The 15,639-nt window shown below is 30.6% G+C and overlaps 3 protein-coding genes across 3 annotated transcripts; 2 read left to right on the forward strand and 1 right to left on the reverse strand.

The window, feature by feature from the left end:
* Positions 1 to 9,046: 9,046 nt before the first annotated feature.
* Positions 9,047 to 10,718, reverse strand: INS49_015719 (uncharacterized protein; the record flags this gene model as incomplete). Its single annotated transcript, XM_043176397.1, has 6 exons — positions 9,047 to 9,164; positions 9,225 to 9,594; positions 9,650 to 9,807; positions 9,869 to 10,110; positions 10,186 to 10,568; positions 10,619 to 10,718. 6 exons carry the CDS (start codon positions 10,716 to 10,718, stop codon positions 9,047 to 9,049), a joined length of 1,371 nt encoding a protein of 456 aa, XP_043019852.1.
* Positions 10,719 to 12,233: 1,515 nt separating this feature from the next.
* INS49_015720 (uncharacterized protein) lies at positions 12,234 to 12,743 on the forward strand (the record flags this gene model as incomplete). Its single annotated transcript, XM_043176398.1, has 3 exons — positions 12,234 to 12,317; positions 12,370 to 12,403; positions 12,469 to 12,743. 3 exons carry the CDS (start codon positions 12,234 to 12,236, stop codon positions 12,741 to 12,743), a joined length of 393 nt encoding a protein of 130 aa, XP_043019853.1.
* A 1,093-nt stretch (positions 12,744 to 13,836) lies between these two features.
* Positions 13,837 to 14,898, forward strand: INS49_015721 (uncharacterized protein; the record flags this gene model as incomplete). The annotated part of the gene is made up of 2 exons (XM_043176399.1): positions 13,837 to 13,958; positions 14,028 to 14,898. The coding sequence occupies 2 exons, from the start codon at positions 13,837 to 13,839 to the stop codon at positions 14,896 to 14,898; spliced, it is 993 nt and encodes a 330-aa protein (XP_043019854.1).
* Positions 14,899 to 15,639: the final 741 nt, after the last annotated feature.

Raw genomic sequence — 15,639 nt, forward strand, 5'->3', positions numbered from 1 at the left:
TTCTTATTTAAAAATAAATAATAATTATTTATAAAAGCTGCTTTAAGTTATAGCTAAATATTAATTATATTTCTTTTTTATTTTTAACCCTTTTTACCTTAATTACTTATATAGCAATTCTTAAAAATATAAGGCTTTTTTTATTATTATACCTTCCCTTTTTATTACTTAACTTTTATTACTTACTTTTTACTTTATTATTTATTTCCTTTGCTTTTTTTCTTTATAATTAAAAGTTAAAATATCTTTTAATTAAAAAAATAAAGTAAAAAAGTAATTTTAATTACTTTTATGCTATAAAATACTTTAAAACCTTAATATTTTAATTTTAATAATTAAGCTTATTAATTTAAAAAAAAATAATTTAATGCTAATAATTATAAAACTTTCTTACTTTAATAACTTTAAAAACTTACTTAATAAAGCATTATAATTTTTAAATATTATAAATATTTAAAATTAATAAAACTTTGCTTAAGAAGTAAGTATTAACTTTTTTAAAGATTTCTTTAAAATAAAAATTATTATAAATAAAGTTTACTTAAATAATATTTAATAATTTTAAACTTTTAATTAACTATTATTCTTTAATATAAAATAAATAATATTTAATAATAAGCTTATAAAAATAATATAAAAATATTTTTTAAGTATTAATCTTTACCTTAAGTTAAAAAAATTAGCTAAGTTAATAAATTTAATAAAATAATATTAAGCCTTTTTTACCTTTAATTTCTTTAATATAAAAAAAATGCTTTATAAATATAAAGAATTAAAAACTTAATATATTATAGCCCTTATAACTTAATAGCTTTTTAACTTTTAAAATATTATATTTTTATTTAAAGAACCTTTATATTATAATTATACCTTACTTAAAAAATATTAATAATATAAATTAATAAAGAATTATAAATTTATTATTATACTTATTTATATATTTAATTATTAAATAATAGTAATTTTTAATAAAATAAAGAATTATTGCTTATTATAAAATAATTTTGCATTAAAAAATAAAAAAAGCAAAATAAATAAAAATATTAAAGTGCTTATTTATAAATATTTAATAGCTGCTTTAAAAAATAAAATGCAAGATTTTAATAAAGAATTTATATTAAGATTAAAATAAATTAATAAAATATTTTATAAATAGCATGCTATTAAGTTTATTAAAAACTACTTTAAAAAAAACTAAGAAAAGAATAATTAAAAGATATAGGATTAAGTTAAGGCTTTTTTAATTAAAACTATATATTATAAAATGCTTAAAGCTATTATTAATATTGCTACTTAAATATTTGCTATTTAATTAAAGCTTAATAAGATTAATAAAGCTATTTAAATACCTATATTAATTCCCCTTATTAAAATTAATGATATAAAAGTAATTAAAGTAAAAAGTAAGCTCTTATTATCAAGAAACATTATTTAGCAGCAGCTATTTAAATTATAATATATTAAAATTACTATTAATTATAAGAAAAATATAAAAAAAATAATACCTTTAATATAAATTAATTTAATAACTTAATTTTAAATATTTAATATATAGCAAGGTATAAACTTTTAAATAATTTAAAATTAACTAAATATAACTTTAATTAAATAAGCCTTTAGCCTAAATATTATGCTATAAAATATTTTAAAGCTAGCAAGAAATGCTTGCTTTAGCATATATAAAGATCTTTCCTACTTACTTATCTTAATAATAAATATAAATAAAACTTAAAGTACATTAACTAACCTAAAATAATTAAAATAATAATAAAGTTTGCTTAAGGATAATTTAAAAAGTTTATAAGTAAGCTAGCTAAGCAATTAAATATAAGGCATAAATATTAAAAGCAACAGCTTTATAAAAAGTAAAAATAAAAATTAGCAAAGCCAATATGCTATACTTAATGCAATAATTAAAAGAAAGAATAAATTTATTTTTTATTTTATAAAGATATTTAAATCTTTAATAGCTATATTAATATTAGCTATTAAAGCAAACTTTAATAGCTAAAAAAATATAATTAGCAAATATATTATTAAGCAAATCTTAAAAATATTTAAAGCTTTTATAAAAAAGCAAAAGCTATAATAAAATAAGTAAATAAGAGATTAAAGATAATAATAATAATTAAAATTATAGTAAGGTAAATTTTAAAACTTAAAGGCTTAATTAAAAATAATAAAGTCTTATTTTAATAATTTTTATAATACTTATTATAAAGTACTTAAAAAAAGTATATTAATAAGTATAAGGAATTATATAAAAAATAATATTACGCTAAATTTTAGCTAATTATAAAAAGCTAGCTTTTATATTTATTTTAAATATTCTTTTAAGAAATTAACGTTTTTCTTTTCTTATATATTTAATGCTTTAATTAAGCTTTTCTTATTTTTAAGAATTTTTAAAATATTTATTTTTTCCCTTTTTTTAATTCCCTTTTATTTTTATCTTCCCTTTTTATTATATTAAAGCTCCTCCTTAAGTTATCCTTAAAAGAGTTTAACAAAACCTATCCCCCATTATTTAAGTAGCTCGTTTTTATTATTAATAAAGATTATTAATTTAGCTTAAAATAAATTTAAAAGCATATATTAAAGTTTATATTTTAAGTTATTAGCTTATCATTATAGCTAGCGATTTAGCCTATTATAATCCTTATAAAAAGGTTTTTAAATCTAAGTTATTATTAATAAATTAAACATTACCTTAAGTTAATAAATAAAAACAAGATATGCTTTTTATATATATTATTTTATATATTATTAAGCATAATTATTAACCTTATTATTAATAAGCATAATCTTTTTACCTTAGCCCTTTTAATAAAGATATAAAGTATCTTTATTAAAAATACTTATAATTATATTATTAAAGATAAGTAACTTATTAAAAGTAAGTATTTCTTTTAGCTTATATTAAATATTTACCTCCTTAATCTTTTATTTTTCTAGCTTTAAAAATATAAAAGTATTAAAAAATAAAGTATTATTAATTTATATAATAATAATAGCAAAAATATCCTTTCCCTAATCCGCAATTAAAAAGCATAAGTTATATATTAAGATAATTATACTTAAATTATTATAATAAAACTTATAATAAATTACTTATTAATATATATTAAATTTAGTAATATTATAAAGCAATTTAATAACTTATATAATAATTTTAAAAAGGTATTTATTTTAAATCTTAAGAAATAAATAATATAAAATAAGTTGCTTAAGCTTAAACTTTAACTAAAAATATACTTAAATAATATCTTAAAGCTTTAATTAAAAGCCTTATGCTAAAAAGAAAAAATTAAAGTAATTAAAAGCCTTTAGCTAGCTCTTTAAATAATTAAAAACTATATAAGAATATTATATTTATTCTTATTATTATATTTAATAATAATAAGCTATAATTTCTTATATAACTTTTTAATCTTACCCTTAATCTTATAAATAATGCATAACTTAAAAAGCTAAATACCTTTATATATCTTAAAATTAAAGCATTTAAAGTAAAAAACATTATTATTAATTAACTTTATAATTTCCTTATAATTAAACTTCTTAAATAAGTTACTTAAAGTATTAATTATGCTATTATATTAAAACCTTAAAAAAGATTATAATTCTTAACCTTTTGCTAAGTAAAATATATTTCTTTTAACTTATTCTTTAATTTCTTAAGTTATTTATATTATTAAAGTTATAATAGTTTTAATATCGCTAAAATTAAATTTAATTTAAATTAAATAAGCTTATTAAAAGCATTATTTAAGTTAAAAACTAATTAAATATTATCTTTATTATTTTTATTTTAATAATATAGCTAAATTAATATTAATTAAAAGATTATTAAGCCATTTAAAAGATTTAATATAAGGTTATATCCATTAATATTAAGCAACTTATATAATTCTTATTAATTATGCTTTTCTCGCTATACTTATATATTACTTTATAATAAAAAACTTAATACTTTTATAATATTTAAGCCATTATAAGTATTTAAAGCTATATTAACTTATTATTTAATATAAACCTTATATAGCTTTCTTATAGCTTTTTAAATAATTATTACTTTCTTAAAAATTAAAAAAGTTAATATAAAATCTTTTATAAATCTTAAATATATATTAAAAATAAAAAGTATTAAAATAATGCCATTAAAGCTAACTATATTATTTATTATCTTAATAACTATTTATAAAATAGCTTCTTTAATATAAGTTTTTAAGAGTTTAATATAAAGAATATTAAAAGCTTATTAAAGCAAAGCATAATATTTTTTAATTTTGCTAATAAATTAATATACCTTTATTAATACTTACTTATAAATAATACCTATAATTTATGCAATGCTTTAAAATTTTGCTAAGGTAAAGTTAATTTTAGTATTATAAATAATATAATTTAAAAGTCTTAAATAAGTATTTATTTAGCATTATTAAATAGCCTTTTATATATTCTTTATAAAAAGAGAAATTAAAAAACATTTAGCTTAAAAAAAGATTATTAAATTAATAACTTATAAAATAAATAAAGTAAGCAAATATATAATATTTATAATAATTTTATAATTAAAATTAATATTATTTTAAAGGTTAAACTTAAAATATTATAATATTATAAAATAAAGTTAATAATAATAATAAAACTTAAAAATTATTTTTAAAATAAAAGAATTAATATTATTATAATTAGCATTAATAAAAAAGTATAAAAAATAATTAACTAAAGGGTATTTAAATTTATAATAAAGTTATTAAAGCTTTATTTTTATTAAGAATATTATTAATATATTATTACTTTTTATATTAAAGAAAATTTATAAATATTTTTACTTTTAAGTAATTAAAAAGGTTTTCTTTAAATATTTATCTTTTTATTAAACTACCTTATTAATAATATTTTAAAAAAAGAAAAAGTTCTTATTTATATCTTAAATATAAAAAAGAAAAGAAATAAGCTTATTTATAATATAAAATATTAATAGTTTTATTAAAATATTAATTTATATTATATTAAATAACTTAATAAGTAAGCTTAAGTTAAATTATATTTATGCTTTATTAATTTATATAATATTTAAATATATAAAAAATACTTAATATTGCAAAGCTTAAAATTACTTATATTTAATTATTAAAAATATTGCTATATTTATATTTAACATAATGCCTTAATATTATTAATAAAAATATTAATCTTAAATAATAAATATTTTTATTAATAAATAGTTTTTAAAGTTAATATAAATATTAAAGCTATTTATATTATTAAAAAAGTTATAAAGAAAGGCTTAATTTATTAAAAAGGTATAATAAATATGCCCTTTTTTATTATTATTAATAATTAAAGTTATTATAATGCTAATAGCTTTAAAGTTAAGATCTTTAAAGCTAATAAAGAATATATTAAACTTATTATTATTAACTTATTATTTAATATCCTTATATATATAAATATATATAGCTTTAGCATATTATTAATCTTTAAGTAAATAATTTATTAATTAATATTTCTCTTTATAATATATAAAATACTTCTTTTTTTTATATTATATATTATTATTATTACCTTTATTAAGCTAATATTTACTATTATAGCCACCTTTATAAGATTTTTTATTATAGCTGCCATTCTTAAATTAATAAGGCTAGCTTAAATAGAAATTTAATTAAAAATTATTACCCTTAAAAGAAGATTAAGAATACTTTAAGTATTAATTATTATTATTATATTGCTTATTAAGATAATATTGCTTTTTAATATTTATAATAATTAAATTATTATTATTTTAATTATTATAATTATTAGCATAATTTTATTTATAAGCTTATTAATTATTTTTTATAATTATATATTATAATATAAGGTTTTAAGCTTTTAATACCTTAATATATTATTATAAAATAAAATAAAGTTATTTAATATTTATTAATATTAGTAAGATAGCATAATAAAACTTAAGAATGCCTTATATTACTTATAAAATTATATTTTATAAAGAGCTATCTTTATAAGTAATATACTTAAATGCTTTATAATAAAGCTATATTTTATTAATAAGTATTTAAAGAATATTTATATAATTCTTATTTAAGTTTTTTTATTAAAAAGTAAAGAAAGTTAAAGTATTTTAATTTATAAAATAATTATAATAATTATTATTTATATTAAAGCAATTCTTAAGTTTTTTATATGCTTAAGTAAATAAAGTTTCTTAATTAATAACTTAAGTATAATATATCTTTATTAATTTCTTAAGTATATATAAAAAAGCTACTTTAAACTATTAAGGTTATATTTATAAGTTACCGTAAGCCTTATAAAAAAAAGATCTTATTATTAAAAATATTATATAATTCTTTAATAAATATTTTATCTTTATAATAATATTTACTTAAGTTAATTATTATATTTAAATTAAGTAAAAAGTTCTTTATTTTTATTAAAGGCAAGAAAGTATAATAATTATATATTATATAAAAATTATTAACTAAAAAAAGGTTATTACTTTTTTTTAATAAATTAAGAAGTTTTAAAGGGTTATTATTATTTTTACTATTATTATTAAATAAGCTAAGCGATTTAAGTAATTTAAAATTAAAAGAATTATTATTATTAAGTAATTCCTTAGCTTTTATTAAGGTATAATTAAAATTAAAAATAATATAAATATTTAAATTATAGCTTTAAATTTAATTAATCTTAAATATAATGTAATATTTTTATTTTTAATTTATTAATTATTTAAAATAGTTTAATGCTTTAAGAATATATATTAATTTTCTTAAGGTATTTACTTTTTAAGTATAAATGCCCTTAACTTAAAAAGTTTTCTTAATAATATATAGTAAGTCTTTATTAACTTATATAAATATTAGCTTAGTTTAGCTATAAAAGTCCTTAATAAATGCTTTATATGCCTTATTACTTAATATATATGCTATAGCTTAAATTTAGCCTTAAATATAAATATTTAAGTATTATTTATTATTAAGAAATCTTAAGGGATTTATTTATATTAAAAAATTAAGTATTTTAATAATGCTTTTAAGTATAAAAATATAATTTATTATAATTAATATTAATAAACTATTTTAATTAATAATATTGCTTATTATATTTGCTATATTATTATTATTTCTTATTATTTTAATAAAATAATAATAAGGATATATTTAATTTAAAAAAGAGAATAATAAAAAGAGGAAATAAATAGTATTAAGAGAAAATAAAGAAATTAAGAATTAGTTTTATAACTTAGCTATTAAAAGGTAAATTAATTCCTTTTTTTATATTTATTTATATAATAAGTTATAAGTAAATATATTATTAATAAGAATAAATATTAATTTAGTTTTTTTAATTATAATTATTAAATTTAAAAGTTATTATTAAGGTTATTTAAGGTATAATAAATATGCATATATTAAGGGTAAGGAAATCCGCTGTGATTTCTTGTTATAATAATTATTTCTTTATATATTAAGTATTATTATTATTATAAACTATATTATATAAATTTATAATATTAATAATGCTAATTAATATAATTAAAAGATTATTTCTTTAAGCCTTGTTAATTTATAATTACCCTTATAACCATTAATTAATATTAACTAAGTTATATATTATAATATAATATTTAGTTAATATAATAATTAATTATTATTAATTATAAAAGGAAGGAAGGTAAAAGGCCTAACTATATTAGCTATTTTATATATAACGCTAGGGCTGCTGCCTACTAGGTATCCTAATGGGCTAAAGCTGCCTAATCCCAAACAATCCTCCATACAAACAACACTCATTATTCCCACAATAGCTATAAAAAATCTTTATTCCTTAAATAAAGCTAAATGCCCTTAAAAAGTAATATTTATTAATAATAAATAGGCATAAAAGCTATTATATTTTAAAGTTTATATAAAAATGCTTTTTATATAAAATTTATTACCTTTATTTACCGTTATATACTTTATATATACTATAACCTTTTAATTTAAGGATATTTTTTAACCTTAAAGTAATATATAAAAAAGAAGCAGGTTTTTTAAATCTTTATATTAATAATACTTATATTAAAAAGTAATTATTCCTTTATTGCTATTAAAAAAATAAAATTTATAATACTTAAAAAAAATATATATATTTTTTAAGTAATAAGAAATTAATTTATAATTAATTAATATAGCTAAACTATTAATAAATATAATTATGCTTAAAAACTTTAATAAAATAATATTTATATTTATTTTTAATAATACTATAAAAATTAAAAAATTTAAATTAATTATTTTAATATTTATTAAGCCATAAAAAAGGGTTTTTTTTTTTTAACTTTTAAAGCATTTTAAAAAATATAAGTTACTTTTGCTAATTATAATTTATAAAAATACTTAATTATAACTTAATAATTACTTTTTAAAAAGGTTTAAAAAAAATATAATAAAAAAAATTAATAATTAATAATGCTTTTATAAAAAAAATAAATTTTTAAAGATAAATTAGCAATTATAATACCTTAAAAAAAAAGAAAGGTTAAAATAAGCTTAAATTTTATATTTATTAAAATTAAGCATATATATAAGGTATAAATTAACGTTAACGTAATTAAGAATAACTTAGCAAAAATAAATGCTTTTAAAGATATTATAAATGCAGAGGAATGCATTATTATAGGTGGTAATAATAATTTAAAGTAACTTTAATTAAAGGGGTGATGTAGCAAGGAGGATCATTTTGGTGGGCTGAATTAGGGGGTGGGCCGAATGTGCAGACCCTAACTTATGAGACAACAGGTACTTACTGCTTCAGCTTTTTCTTGTTAATTCTTAAATGGCGTGCTAGTATCTCTGCAGCGAAGTTGGACAGAAGCACTCGCTTGCCATGTTTGAAGTAGGCCCACGTAGTTACCTTATCGTCGGCAGCCTGACATCGCATCTTTTCCGCTGGGAGGTGTCTGTGAAAGCTGCGTGCAGCTGCCTTCACACCGGAATCACCTTTCATCTTGTCTGATATGGCGAGAGCCGCTCTCAATGCCTCAGGAGACATACAATAGCTCAAGGCCTCGGTCAAGTTTCTCTAAGTTCAGGTCTTTGTGCCGAATAGCATTCGGCACGGCGCGCGCACGCGCAACTATTTCACCCCAGAAGAATTGGCTACACGGCAGTGAGACATCAGCACTCTGTATCTAAACAAGGTTTTCAACGCATACGTACTCCCCAAAGAATGGCACGATGAAAGTCGGCTTGGCAAAGCGAAGGCCACATGCCGCAGTGCCAGCACCACCATGGTGAACCACTGCAGCCACGTGCTGGAAGAGCCACTCATGAGGGCAGCCGTCGATGAAAATCACACGGTCATTGCTGTCACGAGAAGCTCCTGGTTTGCTCCAGCCCCGGGAGACTATGAGTCGTGCGCCGATCGCCTCCGCCGCCCCGAGGATCATCTCGGTCAGCCTTTCTGGGTCATCAATGACAATGCTGCCACATCCGACGTAGATGGGAGGGGACCCGTCATCGAGAAACTTTGCAAGCTCAGGGGGAGGAGCATCTTGTGGTTTTTCGCGGAAGAAGAATCCACAGACGTCTGAAAGAGTGCAAGTTTCCATGAAAAGAGAGTATATATGAGCTTGCAGACGAACCCATGAAGTCTGGCCAGTTGACAGGTGTTGGTATCAAGGCTGGCGACCAGCAGTAGGTTGTCGGAATGCGGAGTTTCTCAGCAAGTAACGGGCCCTCTGTGAACGGCACCGGTTCGAGATCAAGGGTGCGTCGCCAATCATTGACAAGGTCCCCGATACTAGTCAGAACAATGTCAGCAGGGGCAATATGGAAACACGATGCTGAATAACTGAACCAACCCTTGCCAAGTCATCCACTCGACAAACGCAAACGACACCCAGTTTAGATTTTGTCGCGTATCCTCGCTGATCTGCGGGTTGGCGATAATGGCGTCTGCAACGAAAGGCCGTCCGGTTTTCCCGTCAGGTTCTATGCATGATTTCCAGCAGCCGTCGAGAATACTTGCAACCATGTCCCGCTTTGTACCAATCTCCCCGGAGAGTAAAGTCTTCATGCCTGGGAGAAGCCCTGGGTTCTTGACCTGTGGTGGCAGATTTAGTAAACAGCTTCACTGCCAAGCTCCGTCGTCACACAGCCTCGGGGAGTGGTTACTGACCATATAAGCCATTAGCTCTGCCGGGTCGCCTCCAATGGGGAAGAACTCGAGATTGCAGCTGGTCACAAATGCCTCAAACACATTATGCGTAGCAAGCCGAACGCGGTGGCCATATCTTTGAAGCTCGTTCCCAAGCGCAATAAAAGGTTGTACGTCGCCACGACTACCGACAACCTGTATCACGATGTTCAGAGGAAATGACCATCCTTCTTTCGCGTTCGCGGCACTTGGTGTGGGAGCAAGTGGGCTGTATGCTGGCGGCTCTTCCGAGCCCGAAGCGGCTGATTGAGATGCTTCAGGTCCTTCGGGAAATTTCCAGTCTGGTACAAATAACGAAAGAGACTTGACGAGGCGTGAACCTGGATCAACGTTGACCCTACCATCTGATATAATGTGAGCAAATTACAATAAGTTCTTCAAGTGCAGCCCGTACCTGTACAAGTTTCGCCATTCCGCTCCCCTTGCTCGAGGGCATAAAGGTAGGAAGGCGGCGGGTCGATATGAGACTCCCCCGCCGATTGCCGATCGTCCATGGTTTTGGCTGACATGAATAAAGCGATCCTGAAGGCCTGGAGTACAAATTTATTGCTTTAGAGACGTCTCGCGGAGGTCAAGATATACGTCTCGACCCCTAAATATCGACCGGCAAGAGCCCGATGGCTTATAAGCAAGCGCACGCAAGTTGTGGCTTGGCTCGATGGTGCACATGTGTTGCCGTATTGACTCGGTCGTGATTGGCTGGGGGATACTCCCCTTGGACAAAGTCGGAAAGCCTTTGCACAGCGGCTGAGCGGCTGGGTACCCGCATCTCGTATTAGCTCGTCTCTAATTGGCTAGTGGCCGCTCCCCCTTATGAAAAGCTCAGTACAAAGCTCGATGAAAGGGTGTCTCGTATTAACTCGTATAAGCGGCCTGCAGCAACTTTCTTGTGACAAGTTGAGAATAACACCGCACACATTGAATGGCTTGTAAGCAGCTCACTAGTGTTTATTCACAATCGTGGCTGTGAGAATTGTTTTAAAAGTTCTTGCTGTCTTGCAAATATCAACCGTTCCTGCCCATCATTCCTTATATTTCCAGCAAAACGCCAGAGCCAGCGTCTCCACGCTACTTTGCAAGCCCGACTAAACATTCAACACACAACAACATCATGGATCGCCTCCGCAGTTATCTTCAAAGAATTTCGGACTTTTTTCACAGTGCGTTATTCAACCCATCTTTCAAGCACAAGATGCACTTCATTCAAATGATACTGGTCGTCGTCGTGATCAGCCTCACTGGTGCACGTGTCGCTATCAAGCCAAGTGGTATGCCTGTGACAAGATCCGACACGCTCGGGATAGTGATGGTATGTTGGACCTCCGCGCTCTCCCACAGGTACCACCGGCGAAGGGCTGATGTAATTGTGATAGGGCATCAAAACTTTGTGGTACTCACGTACCAACTCACGACAACTCATTTCGCCAAGTTTCGGCGTTGGCAAAGTCTCAAGGCGTACCAGATTCTGAATACAATGGAGATTCTTTTCTGGTTTGTGGTTGTTATCATCACTTTCATGGGCATCTCGCGATATTGTCAGAATACGTATTGCGGTTTGAGCTGGTTGATCGTCCTGATCGCCATCATTTGGACGTACGTATTGCAGCCTTTTGCCATGGTCGCAACCATTCCTCATTACACCCGAGAGCCCAAATGTGGAAACGTACGCTGAAGTCGTCAAGCTCGCTTGCTTTTTGGACTGCCGTCGTCTCTAAGCACATGCGAACAGAATCAAAACAATTCGAATGAACCACAACGACGGATCAGTTTGAGCCTACGGACAGTGATCTTCACCGAGCTGGGTCTACGGAACTGGCGCTAGGTCAGGTCGGCGGAAGCACTACATTTCCTCCTATAACTTCGCTGCGATCCCAGGTGGGGCCGAACATTTCTAGGTAAGATACAAAAGAAGTAGGTTGGATGCGCTCAGCGCAGACAAATAGTTAAGCTCTGCAGCAAATTTCCCTATAAGAAAGCGAAGATTCAATTTCCCAGAGCCAATCTCAAACATGTCGACCGGTCGCAGGCCCTACTTTATCATCTCTGCTCTGCCAGCTGATGGCATGGCCCAGCGAGACTTCGAGATTAAGCAGGTATTCCATATGGAGGCGGAAGAAGCTCGCGAGGGGATCGAAAAGATTGCAGAAATCTCTCAACGATAACGGCTTTGACTTTGATTGTATGTCCTCAAGAAGGGAATTGCAGATTTCATTTTCTGGTATGGACTAACTGACGGTCTTCAAGTGACTTTGGTCTCCCCGAGGCTGGGCTGCAGCGCAACCCTTGACAAGCTCGACGAGGCGGAACATGTGGACGGGGTTATCATCGGCTTTGGGCTGCGTGGCCACCCAGCTCCAAGCATCGCCATCTTCCTCGAGCAGCTGGTTGGGAAGTTGAGGTATCACCCAAAGAACGTCAAGCTTTGCTTCAATTGGAGCATACCTTCCAGCCTAGACGCCTGCCAGAGAGCCATGAAAGAGAAGGCGGAGAAAGAGAGGAAGACTTCCGGGGCAGCTTGAAGTGATTGAGAAAGACGGAGAGAATGGGGGGGGGGTCTTTGGTCGGCTCATAGAGATTTCACACCGCGTGGACCAATCATGTATCAGCTGTGATAACTGATTGCATGTACAAACACTCAACTGATATAAGTGAACAACATAGTTTTCTTTGCAGGCGGGCTGTCCCGTCATTGATCAATTGCGTGACTACCTCTTCCTGACCACTTAGCTAGATAGGTGCTAATATACTCCTGTCTTATCGCCACTAATGTGGCAGGGGCACTGAAGCGGGGCATAGATGCATTGCTGGGCGTGTCTTTGGAATTACTAGTCGCCTGTTATTTGTGACTCCTAGTGAGTTGAGGTTCACTTCAAAAGCTTGCCGTTCCGGATTCAGCTCACGGGACTGTCAAATCAGCAATAACGCTCTGCGTGGATTCGATTGACATGGCTCGTCATGAGCGATCGGCCGTTTTTCATGCCTCCCGCTAGCGCGTGGATGTCGTACACAGGGTTGGTTCAAGAGGACAGCTCCAACAGTTCTGGTACCGCTCTCGTAGATAGGATTGTAACTGGCACACATCGGCCGCATGATGCTGAGAGGGTGCGATGAATTTTAAGCCTGCCCAATCTCCTCACCGAATCCCGCTCCTGGAATCTCCGTTCGGGGTTGCATGCCCATCAACTATCGGCACGTGGACAATTCATTCGCGGGACCCCAATATCTCTGCTGCGCGGTTATCTGTGCAGTCCACATTTCGGGCATACCCTCCCCTGAATCTCCACTTGACTAGCGGACAGCTAGGCGCGTGGCAAGGAAGTGCTTGCTAGCCGCTGTCCATATCGGGTAGGTGACTGTGACTGGGGCATCCACCCCGGCATTATGCTTCTGTCCATTCAATCTCACCCGTGATGGACGTGATAAGGACAGTGGCACGAGTGGTAACGAAAGTACTGTCAGTAAAAATCTATATAGATAATCCACTTGCCCTGCCAAGACATGCAACCTGTCCGTCAACCACGGCAATCATCACGGTTCTACCCGCACCCGTCTTGGCCTTCTTGATCCCACGCTGGCCCTGAGCCGCAGCAGTAGCCTACAAATTCTTCCAGGATGGCCTCAACCATACTTCTCACCCTCGCAGCCTTGCAAGGCGTGAGGGCGTGGGGTGCGCTTGGGCATGCTACGATCGCCTACATCGCCCAGAACTATGTTACTGACGAAGTAGCGTCTTGGTACGTCCAATTATGAAAAGGCCATACCTTCGCGGCAGTATTCCAACTAACCCTATACTGTTTTTACAGGGCTCAAGGTGTGCTCGCTGACACCTCGGATTCGTACCTGGCCAACGTCGCCTCCTGGGCCGACAGCTACCGCGCAACGAACGCCGGCGCGTGGTCCGCCCCTCTGCACTTCATCGACGCAGAGGACAACCCGCCCAGCTCCTGCAACGTGGACTACGACCGGGACTGCGGCTCGACGGGCTGCTCCGTCTCCGCCATCGCCAACTACACCCAGCGGGTCGGCGACGGCCGCCTCTCCGCCGCGAACGTCGCCGAGGCCCTCAAGTTCCTGGTCCACTTCACCGGGGACATCACGCAGCCCCTGCACGACGAGGCGTACGAAAGGGGGGCCAACGGCGTCTCCGTCAAGTACCAGGGCTACACGGACAACCTGCACGCCGACTGGGACACGTACCTGCCCCAGACGCTCGTCGGCGGGTCCGGCCTCACGTATGCCAAGACCTGGGCCACCAACCTCACCGCGGAGATCAACTCGGGCGTCTACAAGTCCCAGGCGGCAAGCTGGACCTCGGGCGACAGCGTGAGCGCGGCGATAGACACTGCAACAGCCTGGGCCACCGATGCCAACGCCTACGTCTGCACCGTCGTGATGCCCGACGGCGCTGCGGCCCTGACGGCTATGAGTGATCTGTACCCTACATACTACGACTCGGTCATCCCCACCATCGAGCTTCAGATTGCCAAGGGCGGTTATCGCCTGGGGAACTGGTTGAACCTGATCTATGATGCCAGTGTTAAGAAGCGGGATCTCGAGACCGGAGATGTTGTCAGGAGGAATGAGAAGAAGCCTCTGCCGGCACCGAGGCCCTTGAGCAAGGCGAAGCTTGCCAGAGCTGCGTTTGGTTATGGTTGCAATCATGATCATCATTGAGCTCAATGAAAGCTTTGGTGGGTTCATAGCCAGGCTTGGGCTAGGGAGATATGGCCTGTTGATAGCAAATGATGTGATGAGATTCTTCCTGATGGAAACTTGAAAGTATTTTATCACATGAGAAAGCAAATGAGTGACAAATTTGAGATGCGAAATATAAGCGCACGGTGCCAAATGATTTGACCACCAAATCAGGGTTGAGTCCATTGTTGGTCTCCTCAGGCTCCCCATGTTTAAGTCACTCTCAGCTGAGAGTTGAGCAATGCCATTCTTCGCCTCTGACAACGCATCCTGACAACCCGTACTGATGTGGACAAATGAGCCTAGCTGTATTCACTTTGTTCTGACAATACTGACTTATATCCGTAACTATGCATAGGAACGAGACCTAACCGGCCAAAGGCAACGCCCAAGCGGTCGCATCGGATGAGGAAGAACTGGAGGGACGGGAGGCATTGTATTAACTACGCTGCTCGCAAGGGACGGGCATTCAATCCCTTGTTTTGGAAGTCATATTGATGAGCAATTCTTCGGAGAGACTAATCCTGGCAGCTTCGAAGGCAGGCTGCACCTGTTCTCGCCGTCGGAGCGCGTCTAGATGGAAGACTTCGATGAGCTTAAGATAGAGCAAACGCTGTATCAGAAACTGAAGAAGTGCGTCGAGGACGAGTGCAGGGGTTACCTGTGAACGCTTTTGAAAGATTGTTAGAAAGCAAAGATGATTGTTACATGCCGTTACTC

The sequence above is a fragment of the Diaporthe citri genome (genome assembly GCF_014595645.1).
Source record: "Diaporthe citri strain NFHF-8-4 chromosome Unknown scaffold_9, whole genome shotgun sequence".
Classification (NCBI taxonomy): Eukaryota; Fungi; Ascomycota; class Sordariomycetes; order Diaporthales; family Diaporthaceae; genus Diaporthe; species Diaporthe citri.